The sequence below is a fragment of the Marmota flaviventris genome, chromosome 2 (assembly GCF_047511675.1).
Source record: "Marmota flaviventris isolate mMarFla1 chromosome 2, mMarFla1.hap1, whole genome shotgun sequence".
Lineage (NCBI taxonomy): Eukaryota > Metazoa > Chordata > Mammalia > Rodentia > Sciuridae > Marmota > Marmota flaviventris.
In genome coordinates, this window is record NC_092499.1 from 106,154,313 (window position 1) to 106,181,991 (window position 27,679).

General features: G+C 41.4%; 1 protein-coding gene and 1 pseudogene across 4 annotated transcripts in view; both read left to right on the forward strand.

Moving 5' to 3' along the window:
- Nucleotides 1-2,558: 2,558 nt before the first annotated feature.
- Nucleotides 2,559-27,679, forward strand: part of Fam81a (family with sequence similarity 81 member A) — a 50,420-nt gene continuing 25,299 nt past the window's right edge. Inside the window, exons 1-4 of one of the 4 annotated variants that reach the window (XM_071608332.1) lie at nt 2,594-2,645; nt 20,514-20,642; nt 20,937-21,004; nt 22,222-22,495. In XM_071608332.1, coding sequence (XP_071464433.1) covers nt 20,958-21,004; nt 22,222-22,495 — 321 coding nt within the window. In that variant the 5' untranslated portion in view covers nt 2,594-2,645; nt 20,514-20,642; nt 20,937-20,957. Of the gene's footprint in view, nt 2,646-20,436; nt 20,643-20,936; nt 21,034-22,221; nt 22,496-27,679 lie in introns of those variants that run through there. The other 3 variants (XM_071608331.1, XM_027925870.2, XM_071608333.1) reach the window with 3 other exon arrangements.
- Nucleotides 17,472-18,002, forward strand: LOC114084822 (dolichyl-diphosphooligosaccharide--protein glycosyltransferase subunit KCP2-like; annotated as a pseudogene).

A 27,679-nucleotide genomic window follows, 5' to 3' on the forward strand; every position in this document is an offset into this window, starting at 1 on the left:
CTGCACAAATTATTTGTTTTTAATGACTGGTTGGTGACTAGTATTATTGCCATCAAATTTATACAACTGATCTCTTTGTTAAGACTATTTTTAGTAATCTCTGCCAGCATAAATAATTTGTGATAAATCATGGATTGTTAATTAAGATAATGCAAGAAAAATCCATTTCCTCTAATGAATTATAATAAAAACAATTCTGGAAAAATGGATACTTGATTGCAATTTATCTTACAGAAATAGCAAAAAGAAAAGAAATTAGGGTAGGTTTAAATTATTGTGTGCCAAACTTCATCTCCTTAGGATTCCAAAAGAAAATTGCCTGGAAAGAAAAAAATAAAAGGTAGATCAGAGTGGGAAGTCATGAGCTTAATCCAAGACTACTTAGAATTCTCAGGGCTTGTATTGAGGAGTCAAGGTTCTGAAAGAACTACAATTACTTTTTTTACTGTTAATAAATCTTTTTAAATATGTTTTTTTTACTTATATTATTTGTTATAGTTGTTAAAAAGGAAATTAATGTCAGCCTAAATAGAAGAGTGTATCCATGTGGCAAGGACCCTTTACCTTCTCACCATCCAGGTACTCACCTTCCTTACCTACAGTGTGAGGGAGTCTTGTGGTAGATAAAATATCAAAGTTATGTTTTGAAGGCCATCAGAAGTAGCAAGAGGGAGTTTCCTCTCTTTTATGGGTGTTTCATTCTAAGGAATACAAAGAGCCACTGTCATCCTCCTAGAAAGCCAAGAGTGGGTACCCTGAGGCTTTGACTAAAGTGGGTCCTGGCAGGGATGGAGCTAGACCAGAGAGATAGTAGATTAGGAAGGAGAGATGTGGAAACAATAGGGGACAGTCATGTGTTCACCTGAGATGCACATCTTATCCTGGAAGGCGATGTGATGGAGACAGGAAAAATAACATTTTTAACCTGTGTCTGGACTCTTCACAATGGGCTCTGAGCTTGAATGGTTGCTTTCTGGTAACATCTATGTCCTTCTAGACATTGTGGCAAGTTATGTATGTTTCAAACATATTTTAAGTGGCAGAAAGTCACTGGGAAAATGACTGATATTGTCATCATTGTGACATAGGATTCAGTTCAATATATATTAACTAACTACATATCAGGTGCCAGGCTATGGGAATCTACCAGAGAATAGGAAAAAATGATAATTAGGTTTTTCCAGTGCTAAAGGGAAGCTATGATGTCCGATCTCCATATCACAGAACTCAAGGCCAGGACCCTGCTTGTTACAGTGGCAGTTTTACCTGTGTCTATGACATTTGATTAACATATGTCAGGCTGCAAGCTCCATGAGAGTAGAGGGTCACATTTCTTTTTTCCTTCTTTTCCGTTTGTCTTAGATCTAAGCATAGTTTCTGGCACTTAGCAGGCATCCAATAAACATTGTTGACGGAATGAGTGTTACAGATGCTTTAACCCCTTGTTGGGGGTATTATTCTATTATAAAGGCAAGGAAATAGCCTCAGAATACCTAGACAACACACAAATATCTGCTGAAGCAAGGATTCCAAGACGGCTCTGCCTGACTCCACAGCTCTTCCTACTGTGTCACACTCCTTATCCAGGATTGGAGAGGCTCAGGCGGGTGGGGAGACAGACAGGAGGACCCGCGCTGGGTAAGTAGGAGAGAGTCTCCACGAAAGAGGTATGAACCAGACGCAGCGAGGCGGGCAAAGGTGGGGGTCTACCGCTCCGCTCAAATCCCGCCCATGGAGAGGAAGCAAAATTATGAGTGGATGGGTTTGTGCATCCTGCCGAGAATCCGTCATTGCGAGGAAGGTGGAAAGAGTTGGGATGCCCTGGGAAGAGGATGAGGCAGAGGAGAGAAGGAAGGGCTGGCAAGAAGAGGGGTGTAGCATTCTTCCTTGCGTCGTATCTTGCCGAGAAACGTGACCCTGGGTCCCAGCTGTGGGTGTCAGGGTGATTCGTTAAAAGGCACTTGGTGGCCCAGGGTGTTCGTTCACCTGTACAGGTGAGGCATCAGCGCGCGAGCTGCTAACCAGACCGTGACCTCGTCAACTAACTTCTCCCCGATTTGAGGAGGAGCGGGCAGATAATTATTTTTTGTGGGGAAGAGATTTAATAAATAAGGGATGTTAGGGCTTTGGGGAGAATTACAATGCAAACGCCATGGTTTAATCAGGCACCATTTCAACACCTAACTCTACATTCAAGTCAACCAGTCCTACAACAGGATTTATTTTCCAATAAGCGAAATCCCCGCCCGCCAACTCCGAGGCGCTTGGATGCTAGCTCTGTGGGAAACAGCAGCGATGAGGAGAGGCTATTTTGGGTGTGGGAAGGAGGAGGGAGGAGGGGCGGCGCCGCCGGGCTGGGCGCGGGTGCGCGGGGAAAGCCTCCAGCTCGGGCTGCCACGGCAACCGCGTCCAGGCAACGCGCCCGGAAGCGGCTCGGGCTGCGCGCGGCGGCTCGCGCCCCTCGGGAGCCGGGAACCCGGCCGGGCCGCGCGCGGGGCCAGGCGGCAGGCGCGCGCTGATTGGACGGCGCTCCCCGCGGCGCGGGCCCGCAGCCGGGCGCCCTGCACAGCCCGCGCCAGTGGCCGCCGCACCCAGCCGCGCCGGCGAGGATATGGGCAGCCGCGGCGCGCCCGCCCCCCGCGCCGGTGAGTGCCGCGCCCCGAGTCCCCGGCCGGCCACGCTCCGGGTCCTGGCAGCGGGCGCTCCCTGGGACCGCCGGTGACCTTGGGGCCCCAGCTTAGTAGATAGGCATGGGGAAGAAAGAGAGCTGCGCGTGGCCCATGTGACATGCTGCGGGCGAGAGGGTTAACTGCATGCTGACGCGAAGGGGAGAAGTTGGGCACAGAGCGCAACTGGCATTGCATTTTCGCGGGGGTTGCATGCTAGCAAACCAACAGGCCGGGAGAGACTGTTTGGGGGCGCTGGGGTGGTCTACAGATTGCTACCGGTAAGAGCGAGTCAGCTGTCCCACTACTCAGAGCTGAGTGACCTTGGGCAGGTTAATCATTATGTTCCCTCGCGGCTTTTCTTTTTCTCATCTTTGAAAAGAAGGACTCAGGTTCTTTGCAGTTTCATGGGGTTGTTGTACCATTGTACTGTGAGCTGAGAAAGGGCCCCAAAGTACGGTTTTGCGGGTACTGTATATACAAGGCTTAACCATATTAATTTTACTAGGGGTTTTGTTAATTGATTCCCAAAACGGCAAGAAATGTTATTGCTTAATGGAAGGTTAGTAATGGAGAAAGCAGTCGTGGTCTAGAGAGTGCTTGCTAAAATGCACAGGTTAAAACCCCTAAGGTGCCCTAACGTAGTGAACAAAATCAGGATTAATGCTCCCGGAGTACTTCTTTCTTGAAGTTGATCTAATAGAAAACTTTGTGTTTGAACAGGTAAAATCAATCCCAGTAGTGGCAGGCAGCAGCAAATTAAGTGAGTCATTTCTTCAATGTGCATGAGGTTTTGTGTGTGTGCGTGTGTGTGACAGTGCGCACGCGCAAACCCTCAGCTTAAAATCTGTATGTCAGTGTTAGAAATTATTTCATAAGAGTAATCAGAATAATTATTTGAATCCACAGAGCTGTAACTCTCTCAGAAGCAGGGACAAACATTTGCAGCTTATTCTTTAGATAAGAGGTCTGTGAGTGTAAATATGTTCTTTATTGAGAACCTTTCCTAGGATTTGCGCATAGTATCTGTCATGAAGTGTGTATTTGTGTGTAGGGGGTTGCCAAATAGGCTGTGGTACTTCTTTTACTTTAGCGCTAGTTAGTACTAAAAAAAGATACTCAAGCCCCTTTCCATATTCTGCTTCCATAAACCTTCTCCTGAGAGGGAAAGAAGAAGTGTTCTGGATTCCTCTCACAGATCCCTTGGGTTGCATGCCCCTTTTGACTTTCTGCTTCAAGGATGCCCTTGATAGTCATTCAAATTTGATTTTATCTGTATAAAAATATGAGTTAGGAAGATAAAGTTGTCAATATTAAATAAGCTTCTGCAAGCTTGTTTACCTGAGGGCTTAATAATCTTTAATGGTTTGCATCTTAGAAATCTGATAGCATTCAAACAGGAAAATCCTTACTGTTCAGAAATTCAACCACTAAACCCTACAAACTCTTTAATGAACTATATCTCATTGTACTTGGAACCCTCATAGCAAACTGGTCTTCCTCTCTCTGCAGGGCACTGACCTGTATGACTCCAGACTGCCTTTCAGTGTCTTTTTTCTTGCACCCTGCAGCCATACTTCTTTATTTTCTTGCTGAGCCTATCTTTTCTCTCTCCCCTCACATCAGAGCCTGAATGAACAACTCCACTCAGAAGAATCCTCTCTACTGTCCTCTCCATTGCACCAGAAGGGGATGTTCTTCCCTTTGCTTCTTAGTGCCACCTCATTCCCAACCAAGTCTTCTCTTAAAAGTAGTTCTGTTTTCCCAGTACCTTCCTTTTTCTGGTTTCTTTCTTATCTTAAACCTGGTGGCTCCTCAGAATTACCTGGAACATTTTGAAAAGCCTGGCTTGTTAGACTCTGTTAAATATACCATATTAGAATCATGAGGATGAGTGAGACCTAAAAGATCCTTATTTTAATAACAAACCCCAAAAGAAGGAGGAGTGATTGGGGAGGGAGAGAGAAAACAGAGTTTCCTGGATGGTTCTGATGTTCACTCAGGTTTGGGAATCACTTCCTTTGATGCCACAAAAAAGTAAGAAACAGTGTGAGCAGCTAGCTTCTTTCCCTTCTCTGTCTTGTCTCTTGCTAGTGACTTTGTGGATACGTTGAGGCTCTTTTAATTCATTGACTTTGAAGTTCTTCAACATTAACTTCTATGGCTTCAGTTTTCATTCTACTTCAACTGCTAATATCTTGGACCTATTTAGACTTGGGAATTTTTCTACCTTCAAGAGCTGAAACTTGGACTTCTGCCACTCACTGTGCACTATTTTAACCATCACTTAAGACTCTGGTCCCTAAATCGCTTGCTGTTCCAAAGCTTCAGCCCCTCATGGCTCCATTTTTCCACTTGGAATGTATAGGTAGCCAGCCATTTCAGTTCTGTCTGGAATCAAGAATCCTTTGTCTTAACGTTTTGGGCTTCTCATATTCTAGTCCTCAATCCAAAATCATCCTTGTTATCTGTATACTCTTCTCCCATCCTGCCAAGTTATCCAGGAGAAAAATCACAAAGACCTTCAGACTAGTTACCATTGCAAATTATGCTGGTTCTAATTTCACTGAGATCTTGCTTGTCTATGAACAAAACCAAAAAAAAAAAAGCACCATTTATTAACTCTGTCTGCATCTATTTAGAGGTTGAATGCCATATCTTTCCATTACTTAAACTTCGAGGTACTTCCGTTTCAGGAAGTAGCCCCTTTTTACTGTTAAGATTAAGGATGTCTACATTCTAGTTTACTGTCCTTACCTCAATGTAAATTCCCACTGCACCCTCCTCAGTACCTCTGAACACTTTTCTCTGCTTCTCCCTGTCCTTTATCTTCTCTTTCTCAATGGAAGAAAATGTCTATAAGTCCCTTCACTAAGATTAACCCACATATACCACACTGTCCATTCTCTGGACTTTGTTCCTTCCTTCTTGCCCCTTTTGGGAATTTTTTCCAGTTGTTATTCCCTTTCTCTGTTTTTATTTTGGTCCCTCCTTCCTCTGCTCCAGCCCTCACTACACCATGTATTCAGGACATCTTTAGTGTAACAAATCCTGCCAGAGTCCCCACTCTATCCAATAAAACTTTCAGTGGTGAGGGAAAATACTGGATTGTCCATATGATAGTCATTGACCCATATGTGACTATTGAACTTGCAAAATGGGTCTTGCTTTGTAATTTCGGTTAAATTTAAGAAAATTTACATCCACAGGGCTGAGAGTAGGGCTCACTGGTAGATCACATGTTCAGAGTGCATGAGGCCCTGTGTTCCATCCCCAGCACCCTTGCCCCACACAATTTGAGTAGTCACATGGGGCTGTTTGCTGGCATATAGGACAGCACAGTCCTCTACTCTGTTGCCCTGTCCAACTCTCTTCAAGTTTCTCTCCTTTGACTGCCCACTTGTCTCTTATGGCTTCACTCTTACTTTCTGTTGAATCTCCTCCCTGAAGGGCTCCAGCAGGGGTGTTTTGGCAGCAGATCTGAGCCTGTGCTGTCCAGAGCTCCTGGGTGGTGCCCTGCTCCCCTGCCTTTGCTGCCTGTGTCAGCCTTCCTTCTGTGCTTCTCTTTTTCCCTGTCTCTAAGGCCTGGCTCTCCAGGTCCCACTCAGACCTCCTTTGTTCCTTTCTTCTTCTGGCCTCTAGGAGTAGGGATTTGGTGAGACCCTGTCCTTGACTGTTTCTCCTCCTTTCCTGGCCTCCTCCCTTCTGCCTCCCACCTTCAATCTCACTGCCAGCCCCTGATAGCCAAGAGGAGTGGGCACTTTCCCTGTGCTGCCCTGGGAGCCTGGTTCATCCGTGTTACCCTTTAGTGCTCCATCCGTCTCTGTGTGGCCAGCTCTTTTTAGTCCTGTCATATAGTGAGGATCCTGGAGTAGAGGGGAGTAGAATAAGCCAAGGGGGGGCTATGCTTTTGGGGAGCAGATCTGGGAAAGGAACTCTGGCATCAGTCTGACCTTAGAGCCCTGCTTTCAACCCTGATTTGCTCAGCTCCTCAACTCCTTCTCTCAAATTCCATTCAGAATTTAATACCAGAAAGCCTGACTGTTCTGTCATCTGGCTTCCATAAGCATTTTTCCTGTCTCTTAATTGTTTACTTTGAAAAAAATTGAGATTTACAGGAACATTTCAAGAATAATTTAAGTAATTCTGATATACCTTTCAACAAAATTCAATAAATATTAGCTTTGTACTACACTTGCTTAGTCTTTCTTACTCTATCACATTCTCTCATTCTCGGAATCTATATACATCACATATGTGTCCGTATACACACATACAGATGTCGCAATTTTTCCTTGAACCATTTCAGAGTAATGTAGACATGATATACCTTTACCCTCCTAAATACATAAGGGAATATTTCTTTCTTAAAAAAGGTCATTTTTTTTGTATAACAAGTGTCAAAATCAGGAAACTAAGATTGATTCAGTCCTGTTATTTAAGCTACAGACCTTATTCAGGTGTTACCAATTGTCCTAATAACATCCTTTATACAAAAAGAGGGGAAGAAAGATCTCAAAACTGAAAAACCAAAACCAAAAAGATTCTGTCCAGGAGTCCATCCAGGATCCTTGTTACATTAGTTGTTAGAGGCATATTTCCCAAGTTGTTCTGTTTTTTGTGACCTTGACCTTGACACTTTTGAAGGGCACAGGCTGGTTATTTTGTAGGATGCCCTTTTCCTCCTTTTTTTTTTTTTAAGGCACTGAGAGTTAAACTTAAGAGTGTTCTACCCCTGGTCTACTTCCCTATCCCCTTTTATTTTTTATTTTGGGACAGGGTCTTGCTAGATTGCTAAGGATGGCCTCAAACTTGTGATCCTCCTGCCTCAGCCTCCCAAGTCACTGGGATTATAGACATGTGCTGTTGCCCTTGGCTGTAGGGTGTCACTGACTTGGGCTTGCATGTGTGTTCTTCTGAGTGGCCCTGTGGTGCCCTTGCTGATGATTTAGAGCTGACATTCTCTTCCCTTGGGGTTAAGCTTTCTGCTCTTCTTTCCTCTCCCACATCTAGTTGTCAACTAGTGCGAGGTGCAGTCTCTCTCAACTTGTTTCTTCCTTCTGTTCCTGCTCTGTCTCCTGTTTCTAGCAATCATGGAGTGAGGGCCTTTGCACATGGGCCACACTCAACTCTTCCAACCTTACCTCCACTATTTACCTGCTGATTTCCACCAGTCAGTATTTCCTCTGCTTTGTCCCCTCTTCATCTTTCCCCTTGCTGCCCTGAGTTCACTTAGCCCACCCCTTGGAACATCCGACTCAAATGCCTGCTCCTCAAAGGCTTTTCCTGATAGTTCAAACTGATCCAGCCATCCTTTTGTTCCATAGCCTTGGCTGGTTTGTTCCTGGAGCACTTAGCAGCCTCTCTAGTCTTGCTTGGTGGTCTGCTACTGCTATTTCCCCGTTGAGTCAAAGCTCTTGCAGTGCAGGGACTGTGTCTTGTTCAGCGCTGAAGAGTGTCAATGAATGTTTGTTGACTTGACTAAAGTATTTGGTTAAATCATGAAGTGAGCGCACACAGTGACGGTAGAGCTGTCCACTACCATCCAGTCCTTGATGAAGGATGTCAGACCCGTGCCTTCCCCTTGGAGTCAGATGAGCATTGGTTCAAACTAGGATCTTTGAGGAAAGTGGTGGAAAATTTGGGAAGGTATTTCCATGTTGTAAGTGGGAAAAATGATTTCCCCTGATGATGTCTTAATTTTGTGTTTATGTCAAGACAAAGAAAGAGCATATTTGATTAAGAAAATGAGTAGACAAACCTCACAGAGCATATTAAATATGGCCCATCTAGTTCTTCACACCCCAAATGAGCAGCTGAATGTGAGAGGAGTAGTTTCTCAGGCGTCCTCCCTTTGGAGCCCCAGCCACCTGTTCTTTGCATTGTCTGGCCTCCTTCTGTCCCTCCTCGGGCTCCCTCAGTGCTGCCTCTTCTCCTCAGCCTTCCCCTTGCTCATCCCCTCTTCCTCCTTATTTTCACTTTTCCTGCCTGTTCCTTCTGGTCAATAATGCTTCGGTTTCCTCCATTTCCCTACATTGGTTACTTCATTTTTGTCTGATCAGATGTGGTTTTATGTTCCATGAATTTTTAATATAAAAGCAGGTATTTTTTTTGAAAAAATAGGAAACTCAATTGTGTGTGTGTGTGTGTGTGTGTGTGTGTGTGACTATTCAGTTGTCTTTTGTTGATTCTTTTCCATGGCTCAGTGGTTCTTGGTATTTTATTGACTTTTTACAGTACAGGGGATAACGCAGGTCTTTCAGCATGCTAAGCAAGTGCACCACCCAACCCCTTTACTATTTTAAAGATGTAGTTATTGGTGATCATCAAATACTTGTTTCAGAAATAATCAGCTCTTTCTGGAACACCAGGAAAGTTACTGGGAATTTGCTGTTTGACAAGCTTCAAAAGACCTGAATTTTTTAGTCTCTGCTAAAGCAACATTTGTTCTTGAAGTTAAAAATCAGATTTTAGGATGATGAGTGTTTGAGGTTGTGGGGAACTGCTGACGTCCCTCCTCAGGGTGTGTCTGCCCTTGCTGACTGGTGGTGGGCTCCGCCACCCCTAGTGCTTCTATGGAGATGACGTCCTCCCTGGACAAGGAACCACAGAGGTGAAGGCAGAGATCCTGCTGCTGCAGCTCAGAGTGGCTTCAATAAAGAGCGAGTTTGTGTGGGAGAGAATGTGTGGGGGTTGCTTTCGCATTATGGAATTCTTAAAATTGTTTAACCGGGAAGATGTTATTCAGAAACCCCTGGTGTCTTCAGCTTGTTTTTTGTTTAGTTCAGATTTCTTTTTTTTTTTCCTGCATTTTTAATTATCTGTGGAAGAGCTCAAGAGTCCTCCCCTGCTCTCTCTAAATAGTTATAAAATTAATATGCTGCGCTCCAGTTGTTACTCCAAATAAAAGAGTCTCCTGGAGTCTCCCATGTGGGGCAGAGCAGTGCCACCACTCCCTCTGCATGTGAGGAAAGGGCACAGGCTGGGGCAGGGTCCTTGTTCAAGCCCACACCCTTGGCTTTTCCCTCAGCGATTCCACAAAGCCACAACTAGCATTTTGCCTGCACAAGAACACAAAGTCGTGTCTTCCCCTCCCATGTGAGCCCTGGTGCATCTGGGGGTGTAGGTAGAGAGTTCAGTAGGTAGAGAGTTTATGCCGGCTTTAAATAATATTTTTTTCTGTTCTTGCTGTTTCATTTGGCAGATTCCCTTTTTAACATTTGGTAATGTGTCTTCTGTAATGCTAGAAAGAAAAGTTGCCAAATATAGCTGTTGATAAAAGTAATATTAAGACATTTCTTTTTTGGTGTGGGTGTGTGCACGTGTGTATGCCTGTGCCTGTTGCAGGGTGACCTCAAGCAGTCTGCCAAGTTCACAGCTGGAGGGGCACCTTGAGTCAACCATCGATACGTCATTTGAGCAGAGCAACTAAATAATTAAAATGATGGGCCTTTCCAAATTAGAAAAACAAAAAGGCAAATGAACACATATTTATGAGCATCTGTGAAGAGGCACTCTGCAGCTTACATAGGATGTGGTCCCTGCTGCCCTGAAGCAGCTCAGTTGGGGAGACATAATCCACGAAAAGTTCAAATAACAATAGAAGATTTAAATAGTATTTCAAAATAGCTGTTATTAATAGATTAGAACAAAAACCAGCATGTTTTTACTGGGGTTCTCCTAGAAATGTTAACATTCTAAGCTGTGGAGAGTGGCTTAAGGCAACATCAATGGCTGTTCTTTGGGCTCCGGGGGTTCATTTGTGAGCCTGTCTGTATGTGGCAGAGGCCACATGTATGTTGCAGGATTACTGGATCCCTTCAGTTATGCAGTGACCACTGGTCTGGCTGGAAGACCATTGCAAATGTTTTAAGTATTTTGAAATCCATTTTTGTGAATCAAACACATTCTCTTCTCATCTTTCTGTCTCCAATGGAGTTCCCTTTGTGAATGTAACAGAGTGGAGGGGAAAGAAAGCAAGTCTTACAAAGTAGAATCAGGTCATTTTTGCAAAGGACATTGGTAATATGTGCCCCGGGACCCTGTAGAGGGATCATACTTTCCCTGGAACTAAGGCTTTTAGAATGCTGGCTGGTGGCACTCCAGAACCACTGTATCCGTGCCACATGCCTGATCTTCTTCTACAGGCAATCCAGGCTGCAATCATGACTTTGCTGAGGGTGACAGGCTCAAGCCTTATTATGTGCCCACAAGAGAATTAGGTGAAGGTAAAAATTGACAGCACAGTTGTTTTAATTGAACTGTAAGCTCTTTCAGACCTTTTCTTGGTTTTGATAGCATTAAATGAGCACTGTCTGCATTTGTTGTTGTTCATTGGTCCATTCTTTTACTCAAGAAGTACCCCACTTATTAAAGTTCTGAAAATAAGGAAGAGCAGAATAAAAATGTACTCTGTGCCACGATTAACATTTTGTCTTATTTCTTTCCACTATTTACAAGGATACTACTATAATAAATTTCCAGTGTGGAACTCCTGCCCTGTCCTTTCCAAGATGGTGGAGGGATTTCTGGGTTGCTGGGTAATGTAAGTTCGAAAAAGCATCAGTGTATAACAGATGAATGGATGCTTCATCTGCCATTGGTCTAATATTGTCTGAAGACAGACCCTTTGGTAAGGATACCCAGTACCTTAGAGGCCAGGGATGGCCTTGAGGACTTACCAAAAAATTCCCTAGATCCACCTCACATCCATCATGCATTCTACATCTCTGATTATGCAAACACAGGATATTTCATCCAGGATTGCTCATTTATTCTCCAAATTTCTAGTCAGGGTTGGGGGGAGATGAGCTGCCTGTTAAGAAGGTAGCTATGCTTACTTGCCATTTTTGTTTGCTTGGTACACAATTTGGAGTACTTAAAGCTCCTGTGGTGAGCAGTGGCCCTTCCCTTGGCTTCATCATGCTGGGTACACTGGCCTTGCAAAGTAGGTATCTAGGCTTCAGTTGCACAGTCCTCCTCCTGCTCTCACCAAAAACAAATGATATAGCCAGTTACTGACTACCCATACCACAGGGGAAACTCCAGAAATTTGGCATGGGAAGAGTGGAATGGTGTATAAGAGAGGGAGAAAAGGGAAATAGCATTAAAAGTAGCATGAGTCCATGAAAGCATCCATGCTTGGAAAAGGGACAGGAGCTGGTGTGGGAGTGGGGGAAGGCAGATAGCTGGTGTTCTGTGCACACAGTATGACAATGACTGCTTGGCTCTGGCCCTGGATCTCCTGCTCCAAACACCTCTGCTGGGTTAGGATCTGGTTGACTTCTCACCATGGGGAGAAGGAAGGGAAGAGGAAGAAGAAAGTGGGGTATGGCAATAGTGGCATTGGTAGTGGTGGTAGAGAATTGGCAGGATTCTTTAAACGTAAGTTAAAATATTTGTACCACCTAAATTGCAATGCCAAGGAGCAAAGCTTGGGATTCCAGACCCTGATTATGGTTGTATATAATACTGTAGATTCAATTTGTTTTGGTCTTAAACCTTGGCATTATAACTAGCACATAAATATTTCCTATGTTACTTCATAGTCTGTATAACCATAATTTTAATTAGCTATTGATATTCTATTGATAAATAGCTGTAGATGTCTTTGATAAATAGCCATTGATGCTCTAATTAGCTCCTCTTCTATTACTAGACACTTAGCCTGTAGCCACTTATAGAAATATTAACATCTAGTTAATATCATATTATTAAGTATGGATGAAATGCTTGAAGGGTAGAGATTTAGTGCAGATTAGTTACCATTGCCATGAAATTCCATTTGTGGGCCTAGAATGTGTAGGGCAAGATTGAGTTCTGGGCATGTCCTGGAGAGTCTAATAGTGTCACAAAAATTTACATATTTTGTCATTTTTTTAAAGTGGGAAATGGAAAAAGTAATTTTCTTTATTTTTAAATGATAGAGTAGAAAATTGAGCTTAAGAAGTAAAACATCTGGGACTGGGGTTGTGGCTCGGCGTTAGAGCACTTGCCTAGCATGTGCGAGGCCCTGGGTTCAATCCTTAGCACCACATAAAATAAATAAATAAAATAAAGTTATTGTGTTCAACTACAACTAAAAAATAAATATTAAAAAAAAGAAGTAAAACATCTGTCTGTTTATTCGACTCCCTCAGTATTCTGCTGATTCCCTCTAGCTCCAACTCAGAAAAAAACATAACCCTGGTTTGGTATTGGTTGTTTCCATGTTCACCTTCTTTACTTGTTATAGATTTGGCTTATTTTTGATATATTTTAAGATGGCACCATAGTGTCCATATCATTCTTTAATTTGCCTTTTTCACTTCATGTATTTGTGAGATTCTTTCAAATTTGGCTTGTAAATCTAATTAGTTAATTTTCAATACTGTTTATTATTTTATTATTTCATTGCATGAATATGTCAGTAGGTTCACCAGTGGCCTAATAATGGGTATCTGGCTCCCAAATGCATTTTTTGTATTAGAAACAACACTATCTCAGAGAGCAGGCTGGGAAAAGTAGGTTGGATTTGACTAGTGAGCACTATATGCATGTATGGAAATAGCACACTGAACCACATTACTATGTAAAATTTATGTATGTTAATCAGAAATAAAATAATTGTTAAGAAACAACACTATCTTAAGTATCCTTGTAAATGTGTCCTTATGAACATATTTGTAAAGTTTTTTGAGTAGTTCTCAGCAGTAGAATTTTGGGGTCATGGGATTTCTGCATCTTCAGCTTTAGTAGATATTGAGCATTGCTTTCCAAAGGAGTGATACCAATTCTCATTTTCATCTGGTGTTGCTGTTGTTCCATGTAGATTCTTGTCATTAGTTAATCTTATCAGACATGATTTTTGCCAATGCAGTGGAAGAAATGGTATCTCTTGTGATTTTTCTCTGGTGGTAAATTAGATTCATTTTGTAATTTACTTTCACTGCCAGAACAGAGGTATGTATGAATGGTACGAAAAAAACTTGTTAAAGTTCTTGTTGTTTTCAGTCTTCTTTTTATATATTTTAAGCAAGATATCCATTTGAAATTTGTGAAATGACTTAAAAATTAAATTATAAAATAGCTATTCTATTTCTAGTGAACAGAACTACATCCCAGGTGATTTGGTATCAGAATTGCAGCTAACTACAGCTGCCCATTGTTCTTCCTGCTGCTCTGAACTCTTAGGTTCTTGGAAACAGTTTATCTCTTCAAATTACCCAGTGCAGTGTAGCATGCTATAGTCCAGCTACCTGGGAGACTGAGGCAGGAGGATCATTTATATCCAGGAGTTTGAGATTAGTCTAGGTAGTGTAGCAAGACCCTATCTCAAAGTAAAAATTTAAAAAATTAAAAATTAAAAGAAGAAAATTTGTTTTGACTAGACATGCTGTATGTATCAATCCCCTTTCTTTTTTTTTAAAATATTTTTTTAGTTGTAGACAGACACATTACCTTTACTTTATTTGTTTATTTTTATGTAGTGTGGGGGATTGAACCCAGTGCCTCACGCATGCTAGGCAAGCGGTCTACTACTGAGCCACAACCCTGTCCCCCAATCCCCTTTCTTATTGTATATTCATTTGCTGGTCAAAGTATAATTCAGTTGATCACACCCAGCATTATTAAATTACTTCAGTTTAGACACGAGTCCCTGAGATTCACTCATCCAGCAAACATTTGTCGGTCAGCTACTATGTGCCAGGTTTTGGGGATATGACTCTGGACAATATAGTTCCTCCTCTTTGAGCAAACAGAACAGAGCCCGAGACAGACATTGAAACCAGCGTGAGTGTTTGCCTTGTTTCAGTCTCCCATGTCATTTTTACAGATCAGCTGGCTTATCACTTCTTGATTCTTCAGATTTCATTAGCAGCATCTCATCTTAACTTGAATTTTGCATGTAGCTTGTACTTTGCTCCATTTATTTCCACATACCTGAATCATTTTGTAGAACAAAGGGAAGGAAAACAACATGCCAAAAAGCTGAACTAAATCATGATTATAAACAGTATTTCAGTGTAAATGTCCATCAGTAAGGAGCTGGCTAACAATTATGATATATTTGTTTGGGGGACTATTTTGCCGTTATTAGAAATAGTGATATAGGGCTGGGGAAGTAACTCAGTAGTAGAGTGATTGCTTAGCATGCCTGAGTCCCTGGGTTTAATACCCAGCACCCCCACCTCCCCAAAAAAGTGATCTGTATTTTTTTATATCAACATCGAGAGATGGGCATAACAGTTCAAGTTAGGAAATGCAGAGTACACATATAGTGTGAAGTATGCTTTCATTATTTTAAGAGGAAAATTATATGTACCTGAGAGATTTTTTTAAAAAAAGTAAATTGTTATAACATCAGCAATTTCTCTTTTTTTTTTTTTCTTTATTGGTACTAGAAATTGAACCCAGAGCCTCAGGCATGCCAGGCAAATGCTCTACCGCTGAGCTATCCCCAGCCCCAACAGTAGCAATTTCTGAGTGTCAGCTTTCGCTTTATTCTTTATGTGTCTATGTAGGCCCTGAATCTTAATAATATTTTATTAATCACAGAAAAACCCTGTTTTTTAGTTCAAGAAGATGTATTTTCCAAAATGTTCCAAATTTCTTCAAACAAAATACATGTTACAAATTGTTCTTTTCATGTGTGTGCTCTGGTTCCCCAACCACCAAGTAACCATTGCTTCAGTCCAGCTGTAACCCCAGCACACTGGGACCCAGAAAAGACAGATTTGGCCACAAGGAGGCTATATAGTAGGTTCTTAACAATTTTCCATTAGCCCCAAACAGAAAACAGTATAATATTTCTTTAAATATACCAATGAATACTGTTTCCTAGAATCTAGTTTATAAAGTTTTATTTAAAAAGTTTTATTAGAAAACACATCTAGTTTATTAGAAATGTTTTCTATCAGATGTGCAAGAAGAGACATTAGCCAGGGAAGGAACCAGCCTTTTTTGGGAAGTTTATCCAGAAGCGCAAGGCCAGACACTATCTTAGAGGCCCGCACAGCTTCCCTCTGATGAGGAGGTCAAGGCCCTGGGTTCGAATCTCTGCCTTCCTCCTCCCTGACCTGGATGTTGGACAGTCGCTGAACATTTGTCGGGCTGTTTCCTTTGGTCAAATAGAATAAATGATTGTGAGAATGAATAAGACTAATGCTCAGAAACACACTTCATGAGTGCCTGACCTAGGTCAAGCCTTAGGTGAGTGTGCACGGCCAGCCTGCTCAGATCACAGGGCCTTTCCCTGCACACTGTCCGTGTTTTCCACCACTGAAAGCTAGGCGGGACTGTAGTGAGGAAAAGGGCGAGTGAGAGGAGGGAAAAGTGGTGGTGGAAGGAAGGGAAATGGAAGTGAAGGCAAGGGAGAGGGCAAAGGGAAGTGAGTGGAGCAAAAGAGTAAGAAAGGACAGAGAGGAGGCAGGAGGAGAGATGGAGGGAGCTAGGGTGGGCTGGAGGGGGCAGGAGGAGAGTGGGAGCAGCAGCTCGGGGGACCAGTCCTGCTCCGGCAGGATCCCATCCCGGGTGCCTGGATTCCTGGCCTGGCTCCTGTGCTGCCCTCCTCCGACTTCTGCCTGCCTGGATGCTCCCGAGCTTGCCCTCCCCACCCTGTTCTTACACTTCCCCAGGACACCCCCCCAACCCATGCCCCCGGGGAGCCCAGGCTAGAGGCACCTCAGACAGAGTTAGAGTGGCTCCCACCTGTCTTGCACACACCTTCAGCTGCTCCCACCCTCTCTCACTCTATTTTTAACTATAAGGAAATGGGCTTTTTTTTTCTACTACCAAATTACGATCATTTTATTCATAAATTCATTGCCGATTTTTTAAAATCTGACACTTGGCATAGCATATCAGCACTATATTTTAATAGTGAAGTGAAAAACGACATTTTTACATGATTGATATTCAGGTTTTCAGTACAAGTTGTCATTTTAATTGGTTAAATTCATCCTTGTTTTACATTAGAATATTTCCATAGCATTTCTATCCAGTGTCACATTACTTGTAAAAATATAGTAGTTGGCAATAATGTCTTCTTTGGTCATTGAGGTATTAAATATTCATAAGTATGTACACACACACACATGCTGCCTTTATGCATCTTCTTTCACAGAATCCTCATATTGACAAAAAATTTTTGATTAGATAGTAGCATTTCCCTTTACTGTTGTGTGAGCCTCCAAATTCTATGAATGGATTGCATATTTGGGGCATTATGAGTTTGCCTTTCTTATGCTTTTTGTTTCTTCTCTTTTTGCTTTACCTACCTGTCCCATCCCCTAATTTCCCCCAAATCATAAAGTGGAGATCATTTATTGTAATAGTGAACCTGATACAATCAGCACAGCACACTACATAGACCTGCTTGGTAAGGCTGTGGACCACTCACAGTATCAGTGATCAGGTTTATAAATGCACAGGAGATGATAACCTCAGCAGATAACCCAGAGTTGACAACGGGGAAGAAAATGCTGCTCGAGGAGGTATTGATTAAATTGGATTCAGTGTATGCCTCGAGAACTCCTCTTCATTCTTTAAGAGCCCCCAGGCCTCAGTTGTAGAAAGTCTCTTGTGTATTTCTCCAGCTCTCTACCTGTGTGTTTTACACTAATTATTGTACACCATTGGTTTTTAGCTATTTAATAGGCTGCCTCTTCTATTAAACTGCACACATTTCAAACCTTAATAGGCATAGAACTGACCTAGAATATGCCAGACATGTTTGTTAATAAGCAAATGGCTACTGTTCCTGCATCAGAAATGGCATCAATACAGGCATCTGAAAATATGGTTTAGTTAAAAAGTAGAGTTCTTATGTGCACAATTAACCGCGCCCAGTTCGGCTCTCCTCTTTCTTGGCCGGAGGCTCGGATCTGACCCACTGCTGGGGCATGATGGTGGTGGGTACCGGCACCTCGCTGGCTCTGTCCTCTCTCCTGTCCCTGCTGCTCTTCGCAGGGATGCAGATGTACAGCTGCCAGCTGGCCTCCACCGAGTGGCTCACCATCCAGGGGGGCCTGCTGGGCTCTGGCCTTTTCGTCTTCTCTCTCACAGCCTTCAATAATCTGGAGAATATGGTCTTTGGCAAAGGATTCCAAGCAAAGGTCTTCCCTGAGATCCTCCTCTGCCTCCTTTTGGCTCTCTTTGCATCTGGCCTCATCCACCGAGTCTGTGTCACCACCTGCTTCATCTTCTTCATGGTTGGTCTGTACTACATCAACAAGATCTCCTCTACTCTGTACCAGGCCACAGCTCCAGTCCTCACACCAGCCAAAGTCACCGGCAAGGGCAAGAAGAGAAACTAACCACAAATGTCTAATAAAGTTGATTCTTTGTAAAAAAAAAAAAAAAGTAGAGTTCTTTACGGAGATGGAATTCCAACAGTTAGAAACTCAGTAAGGATCTGTGAGTGAATGGAGACTTTTGTCACTGGATTCAGTGATATATTTATCATCAACCCTTATTCCTCTGCAATATAGATCCCATTGTTCTGGCAAAATATCAGGATACTAACTGATTAAGTGACCTAACAGATGAACAGATCCTCACCACGTTCACGAAAGGGCACAATTCCGAGTAGACAGCAGTGTCACATGAAACTTCCTGTCATAGAGCTAGAGCCATAGCACTGGTTATAAGGAAGGTTTGCTACTGAAAACCTGTTTGCAACAAGTAGTGGTGTACAGACTGCTTTTTCAGAAAGTTGATCTGTGGGTGGGCTTCTGTGGCACAGGCCAGGTAATTCCAAATGGATGAAAAGAACTTCAAGGGGTGGGGGGTAGCAAAAGTGTCCATTCACTCACAGATCCTTTCTGGGTTTCTAACTGTTGAAATTCCATCTCCATAAAGAACTCTACTTTTTAACTAAAGCATATTTTCAGATGTCTTTATTGCTGCTATTTCTGATGCAGGAACAGTAGCCATTTGCTTATTAACAAACATGTCTGGCATATTCTAGGTCAGTTCTATGCCTATTAAGGTTTGAAATATGTGCAGTTTAATAGAAGAGGCAGCCTATTAAACAGCTAAAAACCAATGGTGTACAATAATTAGTGTAGAACACACAGGTAGAGAGCTGGAGAAATACACAAAGAGACACTTTCTACAACGAGGGCCTGGAGGCTCTTAAAGAATGAAGAAGAGTTCTTGAGGCAAACAGGGATGGGAAGGCTTTTCCAGAGAGCACAGGAACCTGTGATGCCTGCAGAGCACAGGACTGTTGCAAGCACAATTGCAGATGGGGTGGCAGAGGGGATGTTGACAGGAGCAGGTGTCTGTGGTAAGGTACGGCCAGATGTGAGGCTGGAAGAACAGTTTGGCCATAGCTGAGAGTGGAGGAGGAGAGCCAGTGTTAGGAAGCCAAGGAGAGACGCTTGGGATCATCTCTCTGTTCCCTACTCTGGGAAATCCTGCTCATTCGCATCAGTTCTTCCCTGACCTGGCTGCCCCCCAGGAAAAAATGCACCCCTCTCTTTTTGTCCTCCCCATGTGTTTTTGTTCATGTTATTATTTATCTCCCTGCTTTATGGTTGCATTAGCTGGGCTACTTAACAGATGCTAATAAATGTATCTTTTCTTCTTCTTTTTTGTACCATGGATTGAAACCATGGGCGTTTAACCACAGAGCCACATCCCCCACCCTTTTAATTTTTTATTCTGAGGCAGGGTCTCACTAAGTTACTTATAGTCTCCTTAAGTTGCTGAGCCTGGCTTTGAACTTGCCATCCTGCTGCCTCAGCCTCCCGAGTCACTGGGATTATGGGTATGCTCCACTGTGCCTGGACCATAAATGTTTCTTAAGTGGTGCTACTCTGTAAATGAAAATTTCAGCTAAGGTGTCTTATAATTTTAAAAGTAAACGATTCTATGATTCTGAATAATAGCATTCTTTATACCAGTCTAATTTTATTTAGTCTAAATGGCAGCAATTCTTATCTTTGACACTTAAGAACTCCTGGGCATCATAGCTTGTTTGGCATGAATTACTTTTCTTCTTAAATGACAATTGTTTAAATTTTGAAGTTCTTTGTCTATGAAAGTAAAATGTTCACATTCTGAAACCCTAAAAATAAAACACCAGAGAGATGATGCCAAAACAATGGTGTCAATCAGAAATGCCTTCTGAATTCAGTGTCTGAGAACAATGACTGAGTCAGATCCCAGTTACTAGGCATTCATTGTTTTAAACCAATTAACAGCTAAGAAACCGAAGTAATGAAATCTTTTAAAAACTCTCTATTTTCTAATGAGTTGTGATGATCAAATGTTCCTTATGTGTTAGATGCAATCTGTATGATTATACCTTATCGTTTTACAGCTTTAATTAAGAATATTATTCTCATTCTGTTAGTGGATAGCTAAGTTCTCCCAAATCATATCACATTGATCATGAGTTATTTTATTTTTGATTTAGAAACAAGCATTCTTAATTGCCATGAAACTTACTGAGATCAAATTTACTAAGGTAGTTTCCTGCAAATTTCTACAGGGAAGTATAAGATTGAAAAAAAAATCTATTAAAGAAATTACCTTGCCAGCAGGCATGGTATAATCCCTGTGACTCTGGAGGCTGAGGCAGGAGAATCACAAATTTGAGACCAACCATGGCAATTTAGTGAGACCTTGTCTCAAAAAGAGCCGGGGATAAATCCCAGTGGCAGAGTTCCCTTAGGTTCAATCCCTAGTACAAAAAAAAAAAAAAAAAAAAAAAAAGGAAAAGAAAAAGAAACTGCCTTCTTCTTTCTTCTTTCTGAAAAGTGGCTTTTTGTTTGTATGTTTGTGGTACTGGGGATTGAACTCAGGGGTGCTGTACCATTGAAATATATCTCACCTTTTTGTATCTTTTTATTTTGACAGGATCTCACTAAATTGTTGAGGCTGATTTCAAACTTGTGTCCTCCAGCTTCAGCATCTTCAGTTACTGGGATGATAGGCGTGTGCCACTGTGCCTGGCTTGGAAAAGTGGTTTTTCAACTTGAGATATAGGTGTGGGATTAGGAAACTTCTGGAAACTCCATTTGACAGTCTGTGTTGATTGGTTCAGCAAAGTTTTGTAGTATTAACTTCAGAAGCATGTTGATTTTGCTAAGTTCTTTTCTCCTTATTTGGAAACATTTACTGTTTATTTCATTTATGAGATACAGCCATCCAATAATAGAACTGATCAGTGTGTCAGCATAATTTATGAGCCACTTAGTACTAATTTCATAATAAACTTTGAGGTCACTTAAAGTTCCAGATATAAACTGTTAAATAATTTAGTGCTTGTTTTTTCAACAGATGTGAATTATTAAATAGAAAATGGCCCAACGGAACACTGTATTTCCTAATCTTGTCACCGAGGAAAGGTATAATATATGGAAAATATGCATCTAAGGTATACTTTTCCTTTACACCAATCCCATGAGGGCTGCTAGTGGGTGTGATGGTCTTTATAAGTGAAGCTTTGTGGCTGTTGCATTATCCAAGAATAGTTTTGTCCAAGGGCAAGAGAAGTATTATAGTGTCCCCACTCCTGGTTTCCAGTTTATTGGATACCCTGGACCGCTCCATGACCCCAAGAGGTGGAGATTTCATAGTTTCCCTATAGTAGGATTAAACTTTCTATCAATAGTGAAATATAACTCTGGAGGCTTGAGGTTAATGTCTCTGTTATTTAATTAATTAATTTGATTGATTGATGATTAATTTATACATACTGGGGATTGAGCCTAGGGATGCTCTACCACTGAGCTATATCCTCAATACTTTTTATTATTTACTTTAAGACAGAGTTTCACTCAGTTGCCAAGGCTGCCCTTGAACTTGACATTCTCCTGCCTCCTAAGTCACTAGAATCATAGGTGCATGCCTCCAAGCCTGGTCCTTTTTACCTTTTTAAATAAAATATTGGGGGCCTACATGACAAAATTGGCTCTTGGAAGTACATTGCATGGACTGCTTGATCTTAAATGCTTTTTAATGAGTTGTCAACTTTTAAAAATAGGGCAGTGTCACATACAAGTCTGAATTTTCTGGCTCATTTGAAAATACCAAATAATCTGAAAAGATGGACCTGCGTTCCCAGATGATCATTTATAGGAGGAGCAGAATTGTGGCTCCCTTTTAGCTGGGAAATGCCCTGTCGAGTTCTCCAAAGTCCCCATCACTCCCTATTGCACCATGCATGGCATGCTTCACTCATTTATATCACCTGCCTGACCCCTGTAGGCATTTGACTTTGTAACCATTGCTTCAGGGGGAGGGCTGGGGAGGAGATCCTGTCAGGAGACTGTGTTAGTCAGCTGGATCTTGATTTCACAACTTGAGCTGGGGATACCACTCTGCCCGGTTCTGCCAGCCTCTTGATCTTAGAGGTCATAGAGCCTAAGCCTGTGAGCACAATTATCTCAAGATCCTGTCTGGTTAATGGAGGAAACTCTTCGGGGCAGAAACCTTGCCTCAAACCCTATTTACCTTGTAGGGGTAGGCAGTATGTATTTCTTTCTCTGTGAAGTCTTGAATCTGGCTTTAAGAATTATATTTTCCCAATGAGCCACCCCCATCCTGTGGTTTCCTTCTGCAGGCGAGTGAGAACCATGCCCCGACACAGCCAGTCCCTGACCATGGCACCCTACTCCTCTGTAAGCCTCGTGGAGCAACTAGAAGACAGGATCCTCTGCCATGAGAAAACCACCGCTGCCCTGGTGGAGCATGCTTTCCGGATTAAAGACGATATTGTCAGCAGTTTGCAGAAAATGCAAAACAAAGGGGGTGGTGACCGCCTGGCCAGGCTTTTCTTGGAGGAGCACATCAGGAACATAACTGCCATAGTAAAACAACTTAATCGGGACATTGAGGTAAGGTGTGTGCAAGTCATGTGGCCTGTGTCCCAATTGATCCTTATCGTCACCCAACTCTAATTCCCACCTCTCAGGCAGTGTGCACGTAGGCCTAAGCTGTCTGTCTTGACTGTAATGATCGCCAAGGAAACAGCTTGCACAAATATCCTAATTAAAGTTATTCCAGTATTTGATAGCAGTTTCTGTCAGTGTTATTTGTGTTTATTCCAAAATTGCCTTGCTGTTTATTAAATCACTTCGTTTTGTTTGGCTTTCAATGGGGAGAGAGAACTAGTCAAAAAGTTTCCTTGTAAAACCCTCATACCTGTGAAGATAGCTATTAAATCAATTACTAGGTCAGCCTTTGCTACTCCAGATTAGATGTTTCTAGGCCATAATGATTATATATTATGCAATTTATTATTCAGAGAGCTTAGGTATTTGGATTGCTTCTCAGACTCTCCATTATTGCTCTATTTTGCTCTGAAATGGGCCCCATGAAAAAGTCAATATTGTCTATTTGTAGAATTTAAAGGTTTACTGCTATTTTTTGGGCAGTCACAGAGACCATACAATTTAGTTCAGAAAACAGATCATTTAGGGCCTGGGTTTCTATCGCTACATAATGGTAATAGACTTCACATGTAATTATTAAATATAGGAATAAATGTATATGGCTAAATTAAGGAGAATCTTTGTTTCTTCTTATGGGGATTGTACATTAATGGTGTTTTCTGAAATTAAGCCTCCACCTTTTTTCCATTGTCAGATTTGTGTTGTTATTAAACAGTTTTATTGAGGTATAATTTAAATACCACAAAAAACACCCATTGTAGGTGTACAATTAAATAACTTTTAGTATATTATTGAAATGTGCAACTGTCAGCACAGTTCTGTTTTATGACATTACCCTCACCTACCAAAATTCATACAAGCCCTATTTCTACCCCAGCTCAGGGCTTATCCACTTTCTATAATTATAAATGTGTCTTTTCTGTACATTTCATATAAATGAAATTATACCATATGAAGTCTTTTGCATCTGCCTTCTTTCACGGAGCATAATACTTTTGAAGTTCACACATATCCTCACATGTGTCATGTTCTTTTTGATGTCAGAGTAGTATTCTATTGTTTAGATGTACCACTTTCTGTTTATCCATTCATTAATTGATAGATATTTGGATTGTTTCCAATTTTTAGTTACTACCAGTAAAGTTGCTATAAGTATTTGTGTACAAGTCTTTGATATGGAAAAGTTTTCATTTCTTTTGAGTAAATTACTAAGAGTAGAATTGCTGGATCTTTTATCACTATAAGATGTATGTTTAACTTTTCAAAGCATAGCCAAACAATTTTCTAAAGTGACTATACCATTTATAATCCCACTAGTAATGTGTGGGGGGTGTTCCAGTTTCTACATAGCCTCACCCGTATTGTGTGTGTATGTTGTTTTTTTTTTTTCAGTTCTGGGGATTGAACCCAGGGCCTCAAGCATGGTATACCCCAACCCTTTAAAAATTTCATTTTGAGATGATCTTGCTGAGTTCCCTAGGCTGGCTTTGAACTTGCAATTATCCAGCCTCCTGAGTCTCTGAGATTATAGGTGTGTACCATGGTGCATCCCTACCTCTTAATGCTACCACAGTGGGGACAGAGTCTCAACATGAATTTTGGAGGGGACACCATGATTTAAATCATAGCAAATGAGTATTAGTGAATAAACACCCAATTGAGAGTGAAGGCAGTTGTAGATTTCCTAGTAGAGACTCTTGGATCATCTCTACAAAGTGCATCCTTTTCAGGATAGGCCCAGTTGAAGTGGCCTCAAGTCTCAAAACCATTTAGTGGTAGTTCTGGGACTAAACCCAGGGGATTCAAAGCTCCAAAAATATGTTCCTTTCCCTTTTCTTCTTTTCCTCATGGGAGCTGTTCTGGAACCCTGATCTTATGTAACCAACTCTCAAATGTGACAGGATGGCCGCTGTAGCCATTCTCTGCTTTCCGAGGATTTGACCCTCCAGAGAGTTGTTCATGAAACTAGGTAATTCCAGCTGTGGTTCTCACTAGTTCTCCCTGGCCTCATCATTCTGTTGATGAGAGTTCACCTGAACTGGGATCAGTAGCAGATATATCATCAATCATTTTATGCTTTGCTAATTATTTCTCCCCAAACATATTTCTTTAAGACAATTTTTTGAACCATTTACAATGCACTGAGTTTTAAAGTAATTGCAATTTTGCCGTTTTTCCAACATCTGAAACACATTTTATATACTGATTATGCCTTCCTCACCCAGACAGCACTTTTTTCCATTTCCATTTATTTTTAGAGTATGCAAATTTTGCAAATGAAAATATGATTTCTGTTGTAGAGAGGGAAAACTGAGTAAAATCTAATTCTGACAAAAAATTTACTTTGGCCATGTGAGTGTTTACTTTTTTTATAACTGGCAATAACTACATATCATAGTAAAGTAACAGCAAGAAAGTTTAGAAGTGTAAGACTGCTATGAAGCCCTAATTATATGTACTTGTGTATATTATGAACTTAGGCATGTCTACCCAAACATAACCAAAATTAGAATGCTTCATGAAACATAAGAATTGCTATACTGTAGCCAAACTTCATCAAAATGAAATCATGACAAATTAGTCTGGGTGGCTTAAATAACAGAACTATATCTCCTGCAGTTTTAGAGACTGGGAAGCAGATCTGAGACCCTGTTTCCTGGTTTGTGGGTGGCTCTTTTCTTGTGTCCTCATGGGGCAGAGAGCAAGAGCAGAAACAAGATTTTGGGTCTCCTTTTTTAAGGGCACTAATCCCACACATGAGGGCTCTACCCTTATTACCTAAGTACTCCCCAAAGTCTCCCAAATCCCACCTCCTAATACCATTGCAGTAGTGGGGATTTCAATGTATGCATTTTGGGGGATACAAATTGTATCCATAATCATAGTCCATAACTGTAATATAGGGTAAAAATTTTAAGAAGTCCTTATATATAAGTAGTATAAAAATTGGGAGGGTGGGTATTATATAAAAGATGATAGTTGAATTTTTAAAACTATAAATGTGACAATATTCCAACTGTATTTCATTCTTTTGTGTGTTTGGGTGGGGCGAGGGTACTGGGAATTGAACCCAGGGGTTCTACACTGAACCACATTCCCAGCCCTTTTTATGTTTTATTTTGAAATAGTATTTCACAGAGTTGCGCAGTCTGCCCTTGAACTTGCAATCCTACTGACTCAGCCTCTTGAGTAGCTGGAATCACAGGCATGTGTCACCATGACCAGCTTTAAATTATATTTCAGTGATGTGAAAAGTGTCTTTTTTATCTATAGATTCTGAATTTCTTCTGAAAATTGCCTGGCATTTTGTTGTTTTTATTACTGGCTTCTACTTGTTTTTCAGTTCACTCAGTAAAATTTTACTGGACATTTGTTTTCTAAGAATCATCCTGCAGGTGATTTTGCATTACAAAATTAAAGTAAAAACCATTCTTAATATACAGAGCTCACTCTAGGCTCTCTGACAGGGCTGATCAAATTGAGAGATATTAAATCTGCATCTGGGTAAATGTACCTAGATAAGTATTTAAGATTTTTCTATCACATGGCTCTGAATACAGTTGTACACTAGAAAAAGAGTAAAATATGTTGTCAAGCTACTAGCCTGCATGATCTTCAAGAGCTAGAACAGAGTCTTAATTTTTCTATTTTTAGTGTGTACCATGGTGTTCAACACACAGTAAGAGCTCAATCAGTGTTTCACAATTAAAGGCTCCAGGGTCTTTTGCCCTTCTAGAACCCCATAATCATTGCCCATATTCCATGTGCAGATTCCAATGTGAAAACAGATGACTCTTGTACACTAGCTCATAGTAGGTGCTTAATAAGTGCTGGGTGGAAGACTGTATTGTTTTAATACATCCCCGCCCATGATCTCCATTAGCATTTTGCCTTGTACATAATTGTATGTCATCAATTATTTATTCCCCCAAGACTTTCCACAAATTATCATTGTCATTATAAATTTAGAAGAGGTAATGTAGTCACTATGAATTATACATGTCTGGATTATCTATACTGTCTTTGGTTTAAGCACCATCATCCCCAGAAGCCAAGTTCTGGTAAGTAGTCTATAGTCCCTTTTTGAGTGGTAAGCTTTCCCTTCTGTGCCAACTTGATGGCTTGGGAAGTAGTTTGTATCCCCCTGTGTCCCCTTAGAGGTTTAATTGTGTCTTTGGCCTTTGGGGAACCAGGCAGTGGGGCCTTGTGGTTAGAATCTGGAGACCTACCCCTGGTTTTCATGTGCTCAGACCTCATGGTGTCCTGCTGGCTTGGCTTTCTGGCTTTGACCTAGTGGGGTTATGGAAAACTATACCAAGCCCTCCTCTAACTGAACAGGTCATGTAAAGTTTGGTAGTTTAACAATTTGCAAATGAACTACTGAAGAGTTTTCTGAGCTAATGCGATGAGTGCAGTGTGGGATGTCATTAACATGTCAAGGTAAAAATGATGCTACTGTGCAGTTGGACCGCAGAGGAGCTTGGCTCAATGTGTACCCAGCACTGCCAGTGAGGAGGAAATTTTGACTACTGAATTTCATGTATTGTACCTAAATATGGAATCTAGAAAGGCTATTTGGAAAGCATGCTGCTGAGATCTGGCCCCTGTATTCAGCAGAGGGATTTTGATTATCACCCAAATTCATTTTAACTTTACCCACTAGATTTGACTTGAGTCAAGGGAAAGAAGACAATGAATTGAGTAGACTTTGAATATTCATTCAGTTCTGGTGATGGAAATTTTCCAGTGTAAATAAGTTGGTATTTGGTATCTGCCTCATCTCTAGTACATCTTAGCTTGTCTGAGTTCATCTTTGAGGGTGTGTGGTCACCTCTGGTACAAGCTAGAGATAGTCTCTGAACCTTCAACTTGAAAGGCCAGATTCTATATCATGGCATTAAATTAATTGCTAAATTTCTCAGTTACCCAGGGTGAGCCAGGCACTGTTAAAGGTGACAGGGACTACGTACTTACCCAAGCATGCAAGGTCCTTTCCCTTAGCCCTACTCCACATTCTAGTGTGTGTACAGGGAGTAAAAACTGAGAAACCAAGGTAACATCAGCCCATGTCAATGGTCTGATAAGATAATATAATGGTGGGTAATTGTGGGCTGTTTAGAAAGGACG